At 44.6% G+C, this 16878-nt stretch overlaps 1 protein-coding gene across 5 annotated transcripts in view; it reads right to left on the reverse strand.

The window, feature by feature from the left end:
• Window positions 1-388: 388 nt before the first annotated feature.
• ASTN2 (astrotactin 2) overlaps window positions 389-16878 on the reverse strand; it is a gene marked incomplete at both ends in the record, with an annotated part of 818546 nt that continues 802056 nt past the window's right edge. For all 5 annotated transcript variants that reach the window (XM_084237291.1, XM_084237290.1, XM_084237288.1 and 2 more), the window contains 3 exons: window positions 389-626; window positions 13623-13806; window positions 15967-16067. In XM_084237291.1, the coding sequence (XP_084093417.1) occupies window positions 389-626; window positions 13623-13806; window positions 15967-16067 (523 nt within the window). The remainder of the gene's footprint in view (window positions 627-13622; window positions 13807-15966; window positions 16068-16878) is intronic.

Raw genomic sequence — 16878 nt, forward strand, 5'->3', positions numbered from 1 at the left:
TCCGAGGGTCTCCTCCAGGGCTCCATGGCAGGAAGGGAGGGAGTGTGGCAAGGGAGAAAAGGAAAGGCCGCTTGGTCTCCACCTGAAAGCTCCTGCCTTGGGATCCACCACCATCCATAAGAAAAAGTTTAAAAAGGAGAGACTTTGATAGCGCCAAATAATATCTTAGAAAAAATAAAAGATAGAGAAAAATGAAGAATTCCAGTGGTTACAAAGTTCTCTGTCGGCTATCCACAAGAGAAAGAGTTTGCTTTGGCCTTGCTGGCAGGCCTCCTCTGCCAGGCCCATCCTCAGCCGTCCCCCAGCCCACCCAGGCCCCAGAATCTGTGAGAGTACTGCTCCCCCTCCCACGGAGAGTCTCTGTGCTCATGGAGGGCGGCACCCCCCCTCACCGACCCTTGGACTCCCCATACGTGTTTCGGGCCATGGACACCATCTTCTCCTCACACGTGATTTTGGTGTCCTTGAGGATGCTGTACCACACCATACCCGCTGGCCGGACCTCCTCGCTGCGGCAGAAAAGGTAGGGCACGGTGTCGACGCGGCTCTGGATGTAGGCGCTTCGCAGGAGGCTGGAGCAGTGGCTGCTCACCCTCTCCAGGCGCCGCAGGATAAGGTGGGCCTTCCTGAAAGGCAGGAGGAGACAGTGAGGCAGGGGGGAACCCAGGGCAAGGGTGAGACCTTGGCGGTGGTGAATGTAGGTGGACAAACGAGGACATTCATGACTGAGGGTGGTGTTTCAAACACCTGTGCAAAAGCTACCTTAAACCCTGTTCTCTTCAATCATGCAATATGCAAAAAATGACAGAGCTATAGTCTTGCATCTTCTCTTCCAAGATATTGAAGCTGGAAGGTCACCAGTTGAACAAGATAGGAATGTTTCTGATGATATACAGACTCAATTCAAATTTATTGAGATACCATATGCTGAAGTTTTTATTTGTTACGGTGGAGAACATACATATATTTTTACACTCACATTTAATGGCTATGTGGTCCAATCCTCAGAGAAGTGACTTGACTTGACCAAAGTCAAAGAGCAAGTCAATCACTGGAGTTGGACAGTCAGATCCTGGTATGAACACCCACAGACTCCCTCCCTGTCTGCTTTTCTGCTGCTTTAATTTTTTTGTATGCTTCTCACAGTCAGCAGTCTCTCCCTCTGGGCTTCTCTTTCGTCAAAGCACTAATATGTCCCCAAATCAGAATTTCCATCTCTTTTTTCTCATCTCCAAAAGAGGGAGGGTGGTCTTACCCTCATGAGTTGGTTATAGGTTAACTACAGGAACAGACCAAAGCTGAGAACAGAGTAGCTCCCAAGAAATGATCAACTCAGAATCTACTCTGATAAAGAACGGCTAAGATGAGGGCTCAGGATCAAGGTCACGCCGAACACTTGTCTAAGCAAGAGCCATGGTGCTGTGTGTCTTCATGAGGAACATATCTATGCCCTTTATCCAGCATTGAGGGACTCCAGGGGATGCCTGCGTAGAAAATTAATGCTAGCTAGATTTTTTGAGATCACCTAGTTCCTGATTTCTTAACTGCGGAGCTACTGACATTTGAGCCAGATGATTCTTTGTTGTGAGGATTGTCTCGTAAGAAGTTTAGCAGCATCCACGGGCCTCTGCCTACCAGATGCCAATAGCATTCCCCGCCCCAATCATGACAATAAAATTACTTCCAGACATTGCTAAATGTCCTCTGGAGAACAAAACCACCCCAGTGGAGAACCACTGACCTAGTCTGACCTACTCTCATTAAAGATGTGGAAACTAAGGCCTCAAGAAGGGAAGAAACACCCTTTCCCCAGGTCACACCAGGCAGTTTCAATGTGAAGGTGTCAGTCACCACGTGGGACCCACAGTACGCTACATCCTAGTATCTTCCAAATGCCCAGGACTCCCTAGAGCCTCTCCCCTGCTGTCCTCTCCATGGCCCTCTGAGACCCTGGCAGGGAGGGGGTTACAACAACAGACCCCACAAATGGGAGACTGTGTTAGGCACCTGCGTGGTGGCTGGAAAAGGGCTGGGCTTATGTGTGTACATTTTGTGGGCATGATTTATGAGGTGCCTTTCAAAAAGTCCTCTTTGTATAGTTTACCACTTGGGTGGAATATTTCCTGAGGTGCCAAGAATTCATAGCTTTGTAATCACACTCGCGTCGCTGCTCTACTCACAGTCCTCTCTCCCCTCGGAGTTTACTTCTCACCCCTCCTCGAGCTCCTGCTCTGCCCGGTAACAGCTTGGTGTCCCTGGGAAATGCACTGGATGTCTCTAAGCTCTTTTCTTCACTGGAGAAATGGGGGCTGATGTGAAGTTAAAGGAGAGAAAGACATCGATTGTCCATTTCTTATTTCTTGGGCGGCGTGGGTCACGACTCAGCTGGAAAGCCCGGCAGGGACAGTTAGAACACAGGTGGGGTGAGGGGTGATAGGAGGCATGAAAGCTGTAGGGAAACAGAAGACGGCTCTCAGGAGGGACTGGCGAGATCCAGGGAGGCTTCCTGCTCAAAGGGGAACTTATGTTGCATCTCGTAAATGAGCAGAGATTAGGTAAAGAGGGCAAAGGCCTAACAGTACAGACAAAAGTGTAGAGCAGAGATTGCGGGAAAGCTCTGTGAATTTGTGCCAGAATACAATGTGCAAGGGGAACCTGGAGAAGTGAAGTAGCCAGGCCTCTGGAGTTTAGAACCGAACCGGGGGCATTGGGCCATAGAGTAATGGTGCACACTCAAGTCCTAGAACCTTGATACTGGGGTTCAAATCCCACCTCAGGCACATACAACCTTTGTGAGACGGAGTGAGTAGTTCAGCTAGTTGGGCTTCCATAGTCTTACCCATAAAAATGGGAATAATAATGGTATCTACCACAAAGAGTTGTTTTAAAAATCAAAAAGCAGGGTCTCCCCTGGTGGTGCAGCAGTTGAGCGCTGGCTGTGAAGCTGCCCGCAGCCTCTGCAGCGCTGGTCCGATCCCCGGCTGCCAGTGAGGGTCCCACATGGCGCACAGACCTCTCCTGCCACCTGCTGCTCCCCTCAGCAGTGTACTTCAGTCTGTCTGCCTGTTCTGTTCCCCACTCTGACTCTGGTGAGTTCTCTCACCCTCCAGCGCTTCTGACTGTACCCAGTGCTTATATAAATAAATAAATAAATAAATAAATAAATAAATAAATAAATAAATAAATAAATCTTTAAAAAAACATCAAAAAGCACAAATTAATCTATAATATGCCCTCAATAATCATTTTATCTGATTATTGTTTTGAGACTAAGTGGGGGAAGTAGTGGAGGGTTTCAAGCAGCAAAGTAACAGTTTTAGAGCTGGATTGTTTAAAAACATTTCTGGCTACCTAGAGGAGACTTGAATTAGGGGAAGGCAAGACTGGCATCAAGAAACCAGGCAGAGGGCACATCCAGGTGTGAAGTATTTTCTATTGCCATTCCTAGGGCTGCTGGTTTGCTTTTTCTCTGCAGGCTTTTAAAAATAATCTAACTCTTTCCGCTTCCTCATCTATAAAAAGAGAATAACCTATTTGCCACCTCCTGGGTTATAGTGAGGTGGTGGAGGTATATAGTGGTGGTGGAGGTAATAATACTCTTAGAAAAATGTATTATTACCTCCACTACCACAAACAACACCTTTCTTTTCTCCCTCCTCCTCCATTCTCTCTCTTCTTCTCCTCCTTCCTTCTCTCCGCCTTCCTTGTTTTTCTACAGGTTTAAACCTCGTAAGTCTCAGCAGACTAATATGACAGATGGAAATAGTGACAGCCTCTAATTTAGGGGCAGACTGCTGGGGTGCAGAGCATGTAGGTGCTATGGGAGTACAGAAAGTGAACACCTACTCATTAGTTTTGGGGTCTTAGGGGGTAGTCCTAGGGAATGGAGTTCTGAGTGAGGTCTTTGCTTTCAATGAGAAAGCAAATTTTTCAGGCAGATGGAGAGGCCAAGGAAACAGCTCATCCAATGTCTGACTAGAGTGCATAAACCACCCGTTGTTTGAAACATTCAGTGCAAAGAATGGGTAAGAGCCCAGTCAGTTTGGCAGAGATCCGAATATCCAGACAATTCTGAGCCTGGTGAAGTATTTTATTTTTGGGGCAATGGAGAATCATTGTCTGATCCAGACAGTCATAAAAATAAGCCACAAATACGAAAGGAGATTGGAAAAGGCAATTCCTCCAACATGCTTAAATGCTTTGTCTCCAAAGGTACAGCTACCTCCTTAGAGGGAATCTTGGAATCTAACTGGACCAAACCTTCCTTTGTCTAAATGGGGAAACTGAGGTTTGGAGTGAGAACAAAAAACTACCTACAGGAACATTTCCAGTTAGTTAAACTAAGGCCAAGTTAGACCCGGGACGCCTGATCATATAGAGTTGAGATGAAATGACCCTGGGTTTCCAAATTCAAAACCCAGCTCTGGCTCTTAACAGCTATGTGGAGCACGAGCAAGTTCTTCAATGCCACTAGCTCATGAAATCGAATAACAACAGAGACTTGGGGAGGCTGTGTTTTGGGAGGGTAATTTGCTTAGCTGTCAGTGTAGCCAAGATTCAAAGTAGCATGCCAGAGTAGAAAGGACATAGCTTCAGTGCTCGTTAGGATAAGTCATGTCTCCTCTGTGTGTCTCAATTTACTCATTTAGAAATGTGACTAGAAATGCTTATTTTGTAGGGCTGTTTTCAGTCTGATATGAAGAGGCTGCCATGGGCATCCAGCATAGGATTTTCACATAACAGGAACTAAACTAATATCAGTTTGCTCTACCGTCCTGGCTCTTTCTGCACCATACACAATTCCCCGCACTTTGGTTTGCATCTAGACAGCAAAGGAAAACTCAGAAAGTGAGGCCATGGAGAGAAGGGCTGGAGGAGCTCAACTGCTAGAGAAGAGGAGGGGGGAAAGAGTCCAAAGGAGAAAGTGCTGGGTAATAAATTATAGGCAATGGAGATCCATAAATCAATGGCCAGGATATGCCGAGCTTTCCCTAGAGGGGAAATCATAGGTCAGAGTGACCACTTTTCTCAAATAATGGAAATGAAATCTTCCGCATTGGAGACAGGACCCAGCCCACTGAGATAGGAAGCAAGAGGTGGAGGAGGGACACCACACATAATTTATCATCTTATCAGCAGGCTATACTGGGCAGGGATGACTTGTGAAGGCATCAGGCATGGGCTCTGATGCCACTTGTCCGGGAATTGTGGAACCTCTATTCCCAGCACAATTACCCAATCAGCTGCTGACACAGTTATCGGATAGAGACCTAATTTTTGATGGGGCCATGTAATGGAGAAAAGGAAGAGAGGCAAGGACATATTTCCCTCGGCCTCTCTCCCTCCTCCCTAACTCCTGGAGTTGAGCTTAAATGTCTCCGTGTCAGATGACCTCAAGCTTAATGAGAGTCAAGGGCAAGAGATGGTTACAAAAAATTGGAACACAATCTCCAGAGAGGGCAGATTAAGGGAAGTCATGTCTTCAATGATGCTGCCCTGGTCAGGCCACATCTGGAGAACCCCATCACTTCTGGTAAGAGGGGTGTATGCAAATCGCAGCCACATCCTGATGCTGAAGGTTGTCTCAAGAGTCTTCTGAGGAAATGTTGAAAGCAGAAATGGCGTGTATCCACTGAAGGGGAGATTTAAGCAAACAGCCGTATTATTCCCGTAATTGAAGACAAAGGATGAAGAGGGATAGAGAGTCAGGGATGATAAAGATTATAATTGATTGAGCACGACTATGTGCCAGAAACCCATGCAACATCTACCTAAATACAATCATCATCATAGTACTAGAGTTCAGAATTTAATGCAAGTCTTCACTCAGGTGGCAAAAGTGAGACTCAGACTGATCACATGATTTGACCAAGATAAACAGAATGTAAGAATAGCATCTCAGATCTCTGTTACAAGGTGCCCAAGCATTATTTCTGAAGCCACTCAGAAATAAACAGAAGGCACTTTTTGAGTCAATACAATTTAAAAACACTTAAAATTAGATTCCTTTAACTATAGAATGGGTCCTTCCATGTCTCCAGGAGCCTCTCTTGCCCGCCATTGGTGGTGATCAAATCAATAATGTTTTAGAAAGGAATATGTTCAGACTGCCCTAACAAAATACTACAGACTGGGTAGCTTATAAACAACAGAAATTTGTTATAGTTCTGGACACTGGGAAATCCAGGATAGTGGCACTGGCAGATCCCATGTGGTGGTTGGTGACTTTATATGGTCGAAGGGGCAAAAGATCACTCTGGAGACCCATTTTTAAGAGCGCTAATCCCATCCATGAGGGCTCCAACCTCAGGGCTGATTCACCTCCCTAACCCCTACCCTTTAGTCCTATCGCCTTAGGCATAACGTTTGCAACGTATGATGTTGAGAGGGGACACAAACATCCACTACACAGCAGAAACTAATGGTAGTAGGAATTGGAGTAGGAATTTGTTGGTATTGCTTGTTTGTTTTTAAGGAAATAGTGGCTTGATTCACGTATCTGATGAGTAGTTCACAGTAGACCCTGAGGTGACACAGTTGCCAAAGTATTGAGTTCCTGAGATGAGAGGACCACATTCATGAGTTCCATTTATGCTTCAAAATCATGCTGAAAATTCACCTTTGGGATGTCTTCCAGGTCTTCCCAGCCATAGTAAGCCATATTTTTCTCTTTACTGCCAAAGTATTTTGTGTATTTCTTTACTGAGATTTGCACTGCATTCTCCCTTAGCTGTGTGTAAATCTTGGGGTGCCATGCACTCTAATGGATAAGACACTGACTTGACAACAGAAGACAATGATTTGAATTGGAGTTCTGACACTTATTAGCTGTGTGACCTTGAATGATTTACTTAACTCCACTGATTCTCTTTTCCTTTATGTTCAAAAATCAATTGTTCAGGACACAAAATGAGATATAACTCAGATATTACTGTGCCCTTAATAGATGTTCAACTAGTATTTCCCATCTGCTTCTTGGAAAATATACAATTCCCCTAGTGTCTAGCTTCTGATTGTGTAAGATGAAGAGATTAATGACACTAAATTAACTTGAAGGGGGGAAATCCTCAGCCCTTAGCATTCAAAATACAGAATGCTCTTGCAAGTGTTGATAAAAAGAATGAAATGACACAATAGCATGATGTGGACCTAAGGCAATAATCTGGCAAGCAGGCAGAATGTTTATTAAACAGATTTATTTACAGACAGCTACAAAGAAGTTGGAAGAAATCAAGTTGGTCTGTAATAGAGGACTAAATGAATGCATAATATATTCATATAATTGCTTGACTATAGGACCTTTAAAAAGACAACATATTTACATATGCATTTATGGGAAAAGATTTGTTAAGTGTAAACAGGCAGATAACAGAATATGGTGTATGCATTTGTTAGACTCCAGAGTGGACGGAAATAGAGCTGTGGTTGTAGAAACAGACATATCTGTAAGCCTGTACTGGTTTCCCTATTCAAATGTGTATCTATGTCCTATCCATATTCATATCTGCAAAGCTATGTGAACACCATTAATGATTTTCTTCTAGGCTGGGATGAAGGGGTTCAGAGGTGCAAATTTTTCACTTATTTTATATACAGCTTTATCATCTGGACATTCTAGAATGAACAAGAAATACCTTTATAAGAAAATGTAATAAGAATATATCCACCTTGAAAAAATGCATACACACGCAATGTATATTAAGGCTGGTTTGATGCATTTTTGCGATGAAGCCATGCGTGGCTTTATGGCTTCCCAGTTGTTCACCAGAGTTACTTTCAGAATAAATTTACATCAAATTTAGCCTCAAATAACACCCACTAGACAGAAAGTCAGAAACTCCATACTACTACCTGAATATATATTCAACACCAGGTTTGAAATATGATTTGTAAGATGACTAGTGAAGATGTTTATTTACTTTGTCCCTTCCTCATTCTCTCACAAGAAACCAGGAACCCTTCCCAAAAATTCATTACTGAGCTGATAGTAAGAATGACTGACTCCCAACTAACCCCAAACTACTCTAGTTTGAAAGTGATAGAGACCTAAAGATAATAACCAACCTTGTTATATGATCGATGGAAACTGGTCTGTGGGACATAGTGAGCTTGGCTGCCTCTATCTAGTCTCAGGCATCTTCAGTGATAAGAGTTACCACTGCTGCAATAGTGGGTTTTCAAGAAAATCGAAGAGAGAACACAATTCATGTAAAGTGTATCCACTGTAGACAATCCATATTGATTTCAGATGTGTCAATATGCAGAAAATAAAGTAAAAGTGTGTCTGAGATTATAGGAATATGGTCCTACATCTGTCCTTATTTCCAATGTCCTAGAAATTCCAAGAGGATTTATCCATGCTATGTAAGGAAGGAGCTAGTATAATCCTGGACTGAAAGAATACAGAGGCAGCCCAGCCTGGCTTGTTTTTACTAGGACACAGTAAACTATGATTCTTTTCTGATGGGAAAGGTTTATTGTCTTGCTCTATTTAAAAAGAACCTAATGCTATACACCTGAAACTTACATATTACAAATCATTCTATAAAAGTGCATTTAGATTTTCAAAAATAAAACAAGGTATTTGTTTCTTCCAGTTTTCTAGTCAGCACAAAGAAAGTGATTTAGAACAATGCCCATGAATAAAATATTTTCTAAGTGGGGAAAAAGAAAAGATTCCAGGCTGAACCAAGCCTGTGATGATTTCTGTGATCTACTAGAAATGTCTGCCATGGAAGCAAGAAGGGCTGGCATCATAAAAATATCTTTCCTCTTTTAGAGAAACAAAATCTCTTCCAACATGTGTTCTCTTCTCTTGACCCTATCATTTTAGTCAAAAATAAGCAAGAGGTCTGAGAAGCCCGAGGATGGTCAAGGATGCTCTGATGAGCAGATCCTGGTCCCTGGTCGCCTATGAGCTTAATTTTTGCAAGTGCCCTAATAGGAACCGTATGGCTGGCCAGCTGGGTGTCAGCAGGTCTTCTCTGAGCAGCTGTTTGCCGTAACCTGTGGTTGCCATGGGAACCAGGCTCTGGAGGACACTGGCCTGATAGATTTATTAGGCAGAGGTAAGAGACACCCCTTTGTCACTAAATTTTATGGAGGGTATGTGGCCACAGAGCTAGGGAGGAGTAGACATTTTAGTGTTTGGTAGTTATAGACCAAGAGAATCATAATAGAGTTCCTCCCATGATAGTAGCCTGCAGGTGCCCGAGGGGGGAAGCCCTTATCACCCTAGTCACCCCTGGTCCCTGGGATGTGCTGGGCTGCAGGTGAGAGGACATTCACAATGTGTTCAGGACTGGCTGGTTCCTTGGTGTCACAACTGAGGGACAGGATTTTGGCTTCTAGTCCTTTTATGTTACAGATGAGGCCCCGAATAGGGGAAGGAACTTGTCTAAGGTCACACACAAAGCTGGTGGCAAATCCAGGACATGGACCCAAGGCGCCTGGCTCCAGGCTGTGTCTTGCTCTCTCTCCTTTACACTTTGAATTCTGCACGCTTGCTAGCCCAGGAAGGGCAGGTACACTGAACCACAATGCTCCTCTGTTTAAAGTCCTAGCTGGCTTTTGGGAGAAAGAGCCACCATGATCTGGCCTCTGCTGAACTCAAGTCTTGTGCTTTTCCTAAATCCTCTTACCTTGAACTCTGCTCTAGAAGGATTTGTCCTTCCCAGAGAGGTATCTTCCTGCCTTCTCTCATCTTTACACTGTAGTTCTTTGTGAAAGAAAACCCACCCTGTTCTACCTGGAGGACTCCAGTTGATTCTTGAGTCTAAGCATAATGTCCATTTTCTTCTCTAGGGATTCCTCCTTGACATCCAGATCTGGATTAGCTGTGCCAGCCATCTGCATCCAGAACCTTGTCACCCAAAGTGTGCTTTGTGTCATCCCCTAAGAGCTTGTCAGAAATGCAGACTCTCAGGCCCATCCTGGACCAATGAGTCAATGTGGTTTTTTACCAGCACCACTCCCCGGAAGCCCAGTGATTCTAATGCACATAGAGATTTGAGAAACACTGTTCTAAACCATGCCCCACCCTCCTCTTCACAGTATGCTTATGACATGTTTCATTGCACCTGCCTGCTGAACTGTCTTCTAACTAGGTGCTGCTCTAGTAAAGGCAGGATCTGTCTTCTTCACTTGTGTATTTCAAGCCCACATCACAGTAAGCATGCTCAATGGATCAAGGAATCAATAAATTAATGAAATGAGGTCTTAACTTTTTCAATATTAGATGATGCATTTTTTAGAATGTTATTTTGAGCTGAAGAGACCTAAGAGTTCATAGAATTCACCTGCTTTCAAATGTGAGCTACAGATCCTTGCTATTTCAGAGAGAGCATGGAATAGGAGAAGAGGAGACCCAGAGATAAGGTTCCAGGCCACCACTCTAGATTCTACCATAAAAACTATATAATAACTAGTCTATATACTCATTCACCCCATTATCCAATTATCCAGTGAGTAAGTAGTCATCTCTTATATGTAAGAATGACTAGGACATACAGGATCACTAGCTATATATAAACTGACATTATATTGGGAAAGGGTGATAAGACATAAGTAAACCCATTTGCAGAACAAGACACTAAAATTATAGTTTGAACACAGAGAATTAAATCATGAGAGAGTGACAGAATGAATGGGTAGAAATTTTAGTGGATTCTCTGAGAAGAGGGCATTCTAGCTAAGACCTGGGATCCCATGTAAGATCTATTTAGGGGAAAAATATTTATTTAGGAAAGAAAAGTCCAGTTCATCATGGTCATTTTATAGATGAGGAGACTGAGGGCCAGAGAGGGCCAGCCCGAGGTTGAGAGAGTTCATGAGCAGTGCCAGGATGGATTAGGAAGCAGCTGCCTTGATTCCTGCTGATATGCCTATATGGGCTGTTGGGGGAATTTCAGATTTCCTTCTCCAGAAACTAGAAAGACCAACGGTAAAGGAAGCTGGGTGACACAGAGGGGGTTGGCAGATACATGATGGCTGACCAAAGGTTAGCAGGTTATCACAGTCCATTCCTGAGTGGGTTGTCCTGCCTCTGTGGGCGGCAAGACAGCCTTTTCAAAAGATTTATGACCTGGAGGGTTGTAAAGGATCCCAGAAGGCTGTAAAGACAAAGTCAGGAGTGGGGCTCTGGTTTAGCTTCTACCCAAACTCCCTCAGCCCTGTGGGAAAGCCCAATAAAGTGGAATGCCTGCCCCCGTCCATGGGCAAGATGGTGGTCAAGATGACTCACACAGTGGCTTTCATCTTGGGGCTCTGTGCTTATGTATGCCTGTCGGTCCTCTTTAAGCTTTTATCTAAAGAAACTTCCTTTCATGTGAAAGGGAGAAACTTACAATCCAGGACCCAGCAGAGCAGATAAGGCACAGCCCAGAGAGAGATCCCTTTTATCCCTTGACCAAGTTCTCATCTCCTCCCTTGAGGGCCTCAAATTCTTGGAGGGTTATTGCAAGAGTTGTAAGGGCTCACAGTGAGAACCCAGGGCAGAACCAGCCTTTGGATCAAACACCACAACTCTGAGCAGCTCATTTAATCCGATAGGACCTCCAACCCCTTATCACATTGGGGGATATGCAACTTTGCCTGGCTTACAAGGTCTTACTGAAGTCTAAAAGTATGACATGCTACCTACTAAGTATTTCAGGAAGTCATGCAGTTTCCCAATGCCACTGATATGACCCCTGCCCAGTACACCACACTATCTCCTCTAGATTATGAGCTCAAGAACTTTGTCTTGTCTTGAAACTGTTAGTTCAAGCTTCCAACAGAGTAATATTTCTCCCTTGAAAACCTGATAATATCACTTCCTACCCCCATGAAAAACACTTGAAAAGTTTCCTGTTACCCTGGAGGGTGGGTGGTGATGCAAATTCTCTAACACTATCTATGGGGGATCCAGGACTGACCCCTGCTGATCTCTTGTCATCCCTGCTATCACATGCTTTCCCAACTACCTGGAAATGCCTTCTGTTCCTCCACACACAGTGTTTACCACAGTGTAAAAGGCATTCCTGGGGCCGGAGAGAGGATTTTCGGTGGTTGTCAAGATGATCACAGACCCAGTGTTAAACAATGATAGATCACATTTGGAAAAGCAGTTAGTGTCACCTGTTCATGCTCTTCCTTCCTGCAGATCATTTTAAAAAAAGCAGGTTTGATGGGGCCTCCCTGGTCGCTCAGGGGTTAAATACAGCACTATCAAGCTATCACCAGCCACTGCAGCACAAGTTGATTCCCCAGCTGGCCAGGGAAGTGACCCACATGATGCAGCAGACCTCTCCTGTCTTGCTCACTGCTCCCCTCAGCAGTGTATTTCAGTAGATCTGCCTGTTCTGCTCTGCACCCCACTCTGTCTCTGGTGAATCCTCTCACCCACCCCCTACACTTCTGGGCTGTACTCCAGTTCTTATAGGCATAAATAAATCTTAAAAAAAATAAAGAAGGCAGGTTTGGGTTTTGGACTGTGTCATCCACACGTCTCTAACACTCGCTTATCTGTCTTTGGAAGCTCTGCTGGAGGAGATCAAGATTGTTTGCTTTTTTTTCTTCCATTGTATTAAGTGTTTAGGTTTAATTCTCTGTTAAGGGGAGGGAGTGCTAGTTCTCCCCTTGACAAGATGACACAGTGTTTTCTTTCAAATATATTTTCAATAAGAAGAGAATCACAGGAAGAGACATCAAATAAATAAAGTGCATGTGGTATGGCCAGTAGCATAAAGGCGGGAGGTCAAGAGGTGAGAGGAAAGCCCTGCTCCCATGGAACATAGCTACTCTGGGCGTCTCCCAGGCTAGTCCTGCCCCAAGCCCCCCAGGACTCCTCTCCCTATACTTCTCTGTTCCCTACTGAGGCTTTAGGTGTCAGGGTCTGCGCCCTTTTGGCCCTATTCTTTTGCTCTCATGACACATATTACTCATATTCTTTGCAAGTCCTTGTTTCACTACCTGCAATAGTATCCAGTGTGTGGGTAGGGATGGCCCATCTACCTTTTTTCCATTGTCAAATCAGCAACCATCAGGTAAGAAAGACTGTTGAAGATGTGCTGAGTGAATGAATGGTGTTATTGTTAGGTGTGAGGCATGAAAGGCAGCCAGGATTTCAAGTGCTGCTTTATGGAACTTCAGAAGACAGTGACTACATCTTCACGGCACCTAGCCCAGTGGCTGGCATGATCACTGCTGGTGACAAAAATCAGGCCTTTGTACATGTTGAATTTGTGAATGTATTTGGTCATGGCCACCAATGGACTTCATTGCAGAAAATCTCCAGTTTGTTATGGACTAGATTAGGGGCCCTGACCCCACCATCATGACACACCCTCTGTGAATCTGATCAGGACACATCCCTTCAAGAAGCTTAAATTCCCATCTCTAAAATTGAAGGTGGAAGGTCGGCAATGGGAGCAATTGTTCAAAAAAGCACCGGCATCTCACTTCCCTGACATTCCAGGAGGCCACGAATCTTGTGTTCTTCCCGCCCATTTCCCATCCCAAGTCTTGACACTGGTGAGCACCAGCCCTCATTATTGATCAAAGGTTCTCGGGACAGGGTTTAGTAAGTCAGATGGAAGCAAAAAGAATTTGCTGTTCCACTCACACTCACACACCCCCCCTACCTGGGTCCCAGCTCATCTTCGCTCCTCCAGACAAAGTCGCCAAACTTCTCGTAGTGGGAGTTATAGTGGTGCTGGACTCGGAAGAGCATGGAAGCTGAGACCTCCATCAGCGTGTTGTAGGCCGTCTGCTGCTCCTTCCCACTCGTGTACCCATTGTACAGATTGTAGATCTTGTCAGCTATCTCTGAGGGGGAAGAAGTACAGGCCTCGGTCAGTGGGTGGTAGGAAAAAGACAGAAAGCGTGTCTTGCAATAAAGAAGGTGTATTCGTACAGGAGTTCACGTTCTTGGTTTCTGGAATTAGACAAAACCTGAATTCCATCGTGAAGATGATGCTGATTAGTTGTGTTCGGTTTTCCTGTTTACCAACTGAAAAGAACAATGTCTCATGTGAAGGTGCACTGGGAGAACTAAATTAAAAAGAGAACATAGGGGTCTCCCTGGTGGAGCAAGGGGTTAGGACACAGCCTATGAGGTGATCTGCAGCCACTGCAGCACGAGTTTGATCCCCGGCCAGGGAGCTACCCACATGGAACAGCAGACCTCTCCTGTCTCACCCGCTGCTCCCTTCAGCAGTGTGTTTCAGTCAATCTGCCTGTTCTGTTCCCCACTCTGTCTCTGGTAAATCCTCTCGCCCCCCACACCTCTGGCCTGTATCCCAGCTCTTGTATGCATAAATAAATATGTCTTTAAAAAAAATAAAAAGTGAACATAAAGTACTCAATACGAGGCCACGTCGTTGCAAGCTTAATTATTAACCTGATTATTGTGTCCATGACTTAACAGAAAATTCCAAACAAGTACAGAGGCTTAAGTAAACTGTCTCAGGCTCATCTCAGTGGTCCTCTACCATTTCCCCTCCACAATATTTCCAACATGTTTCTGCAATCAGCTGATAGGTCTCCATTCACAATTCTTTTTTACTTTTAAAGATTTATTTATTCATGCATACAAGAACTGGGGTACAGGCCAGATGTGCAGGAGGGTGAGAGGATTCACCAGAGACAGAGCAGGGAGCAGAATAGGCAGACTGACTGAAATACACTGCTGAGGGGAGCAGCGGACGAAACAGGAGAGGTCTGCTGCTCAATGTGGGATTCTCGCTGGCTGGCCGGGATGGAACCCGCGCTGCAGAGGCTGCAGACAGCTTCACAGCACTGCGCTCAACCACCTGCACCACCAGGGGAGGCCCTCCATTCACAATTCTTGCAAAGAAAATTCACTTCTCTGAGTGCCCTTCCTGTCCCTTTGGCCATTCCCACTAACTAATGGACTGAAACTCCTCACAGGCTGCTCTCCTGAGTCTAAGGCACATCCTTTCATCTTTGAAGACTGAGCAAAATCTATACATGTCCCCAAGTCACTGCTAATAATAGTGCCTCTAGGAGAGTCTGGAGACTTGAGGGAAACATGGGAGAAGTGTTTCCTTTGCACTGCTTTCTACTGCTTTTTATTTTTCCAAACCATGAACATGTGCTATTTTAAAATAATCAATGAAAACTTTTAGGGGAATATCTGAAACCCCCTCATTTTTGAGACTCAATAGCTCACCATCATTTCTTATCTGGTAGCACATAAAACATGTATCATCAAGCTTCCTGTTGAGCCATTTGTAGAGGAGCCTCCCTCTTTCCCTGGAACATGAGCTCCCAAAAGATGAAGACCATGTCTCTTTTACATTGCTTGTACCAAAGATGTTAGAAACTATTTGTTAAGCTTGAATGGAACCAACAGAACTTAGGAGCTATCATCCATTTTCACCAGAAATTGCATCAATACCTTGCCCAAGAGCTAAGTATATGGTGATTCTTGTGGATTGGTCCTTTTTCCCAAGTGTTCTGCCTGATGATTATGATCCATGGAAAGGAGCAACAAAGCTTTACTCTTACACACTAACTCTGATTGTAGTTCTCTCAGTAGGATTCTGAAGACACCTCTGAGCTAGAGGGGAGTATGCTGTGATCAGCTAATGATGTCTTTCATGGGTGCAACAAGGTGAAGTGGTTTTCGAGGGCTCCCAGCCTGCCAACTCCAGGACAGATGCAGAGGACGAGTGGTCTCTCCGAAGCTTGGGCTAAGGTGCAGTATTGATGGGTCTGTGGTGTGCCCCCTCCACTATTTCATGCCTCTGGGTAAGCACATACACAAACTCTAGACAAGGTATTGCTTATCCATCTCAGTTTTCTTCAAGGCTTTCATGATTTTAGCCAATGTTCCTCCTGCTTCCTTAGTCCCTTCACTTTCTTCTGTGAGGGGTGGGGAGGGGGTGGTGGTTAGTGACTCCTGGATGCAGAATTTAGGGAGCAGAGATAGTTACCTGGGAAGAGAAGAAATAGGTCACCCACCTTCTGCCTTGTTGTCATCGACCAGCGGACAGGCCGTCCTCAGGGTCACTGTGCTGATCTCTGAGTGCCTCCCTCGTGTATCCACAGCATACAGAGTGAACCTGGAGCACAGCAAGAAAACAGAGTGCCCACCTGTGACTTCCATAATGCCTGGCACTGCAAGGAGGAACAGAAAATCATAGCACAGGAGTAGTGGTCAAAAAAACTCTGGGATGCTTAGGCTGCAGAAGAAATGACTTGGAAACAAAGAACAAGAATCACAAATCATTTACCCACCATCAACTGCCTGCTAAACATCTTGCGCTTAATCTCTTCATTTACAAGTTAGCAAGCCTAGAAGGCAGGGAGCTCTAGCACTTGTATTTCACCACTCAGGAGTCTGAGACTTTGTGGTTTCAGAGTTACTATGGAACAGTCATCTGAGTCCAGGGTTTGAGAAATGAATCCTAATGGTATCTTGCATGACTGCATGCACTTATTTATATGTTCCTGCCTTCATTCATTTCATACATGCTTATACAGCATTAGCTATAGGTCAGACATGATGTTAGATGCTAAGGTAATAAAGAGGAATAAGAAAATCAAGGTCTCCGCTTACATAAAGCTAACCAAAAGGTGAACCGAAAATTAGATAATGGTAAATGTGAAGGAGGGGCTAACAGGACATTATGCAAAAGATGAACGTAGAGAAGATGTGTGGGTGTGTTAGAAAGGTTTGTCCACAAAGTTCTTCCTATGGAGAGGCTTGAGTTGAGACCTAAATGATGAGAAGGAACCAGATAATGGGTGGAAGACCTAGGGCAAACCTTCCAGGCAGGTAGCACAGTAAGTGCAAAGGCCCTGGAGAGAGAAGGATCCCAGACTGTTGAAGAACAGATAGCTGTGTAGCTGTAGTAATGTGAGAAGAGGTGA

This window comes from Talpa europaea (genome assembly GCF_964194135.1).
Source record: "Talpa europaea genome assembly, chromosome: 7".
In the NCBI taxonomy this organism is placed as follows: domain Eukaryota; kingdom Metazoa; phylum Chordata; class Mammalia; order Eulipotyphla; family Talpidae; genus Talpa; species Talpa europaea.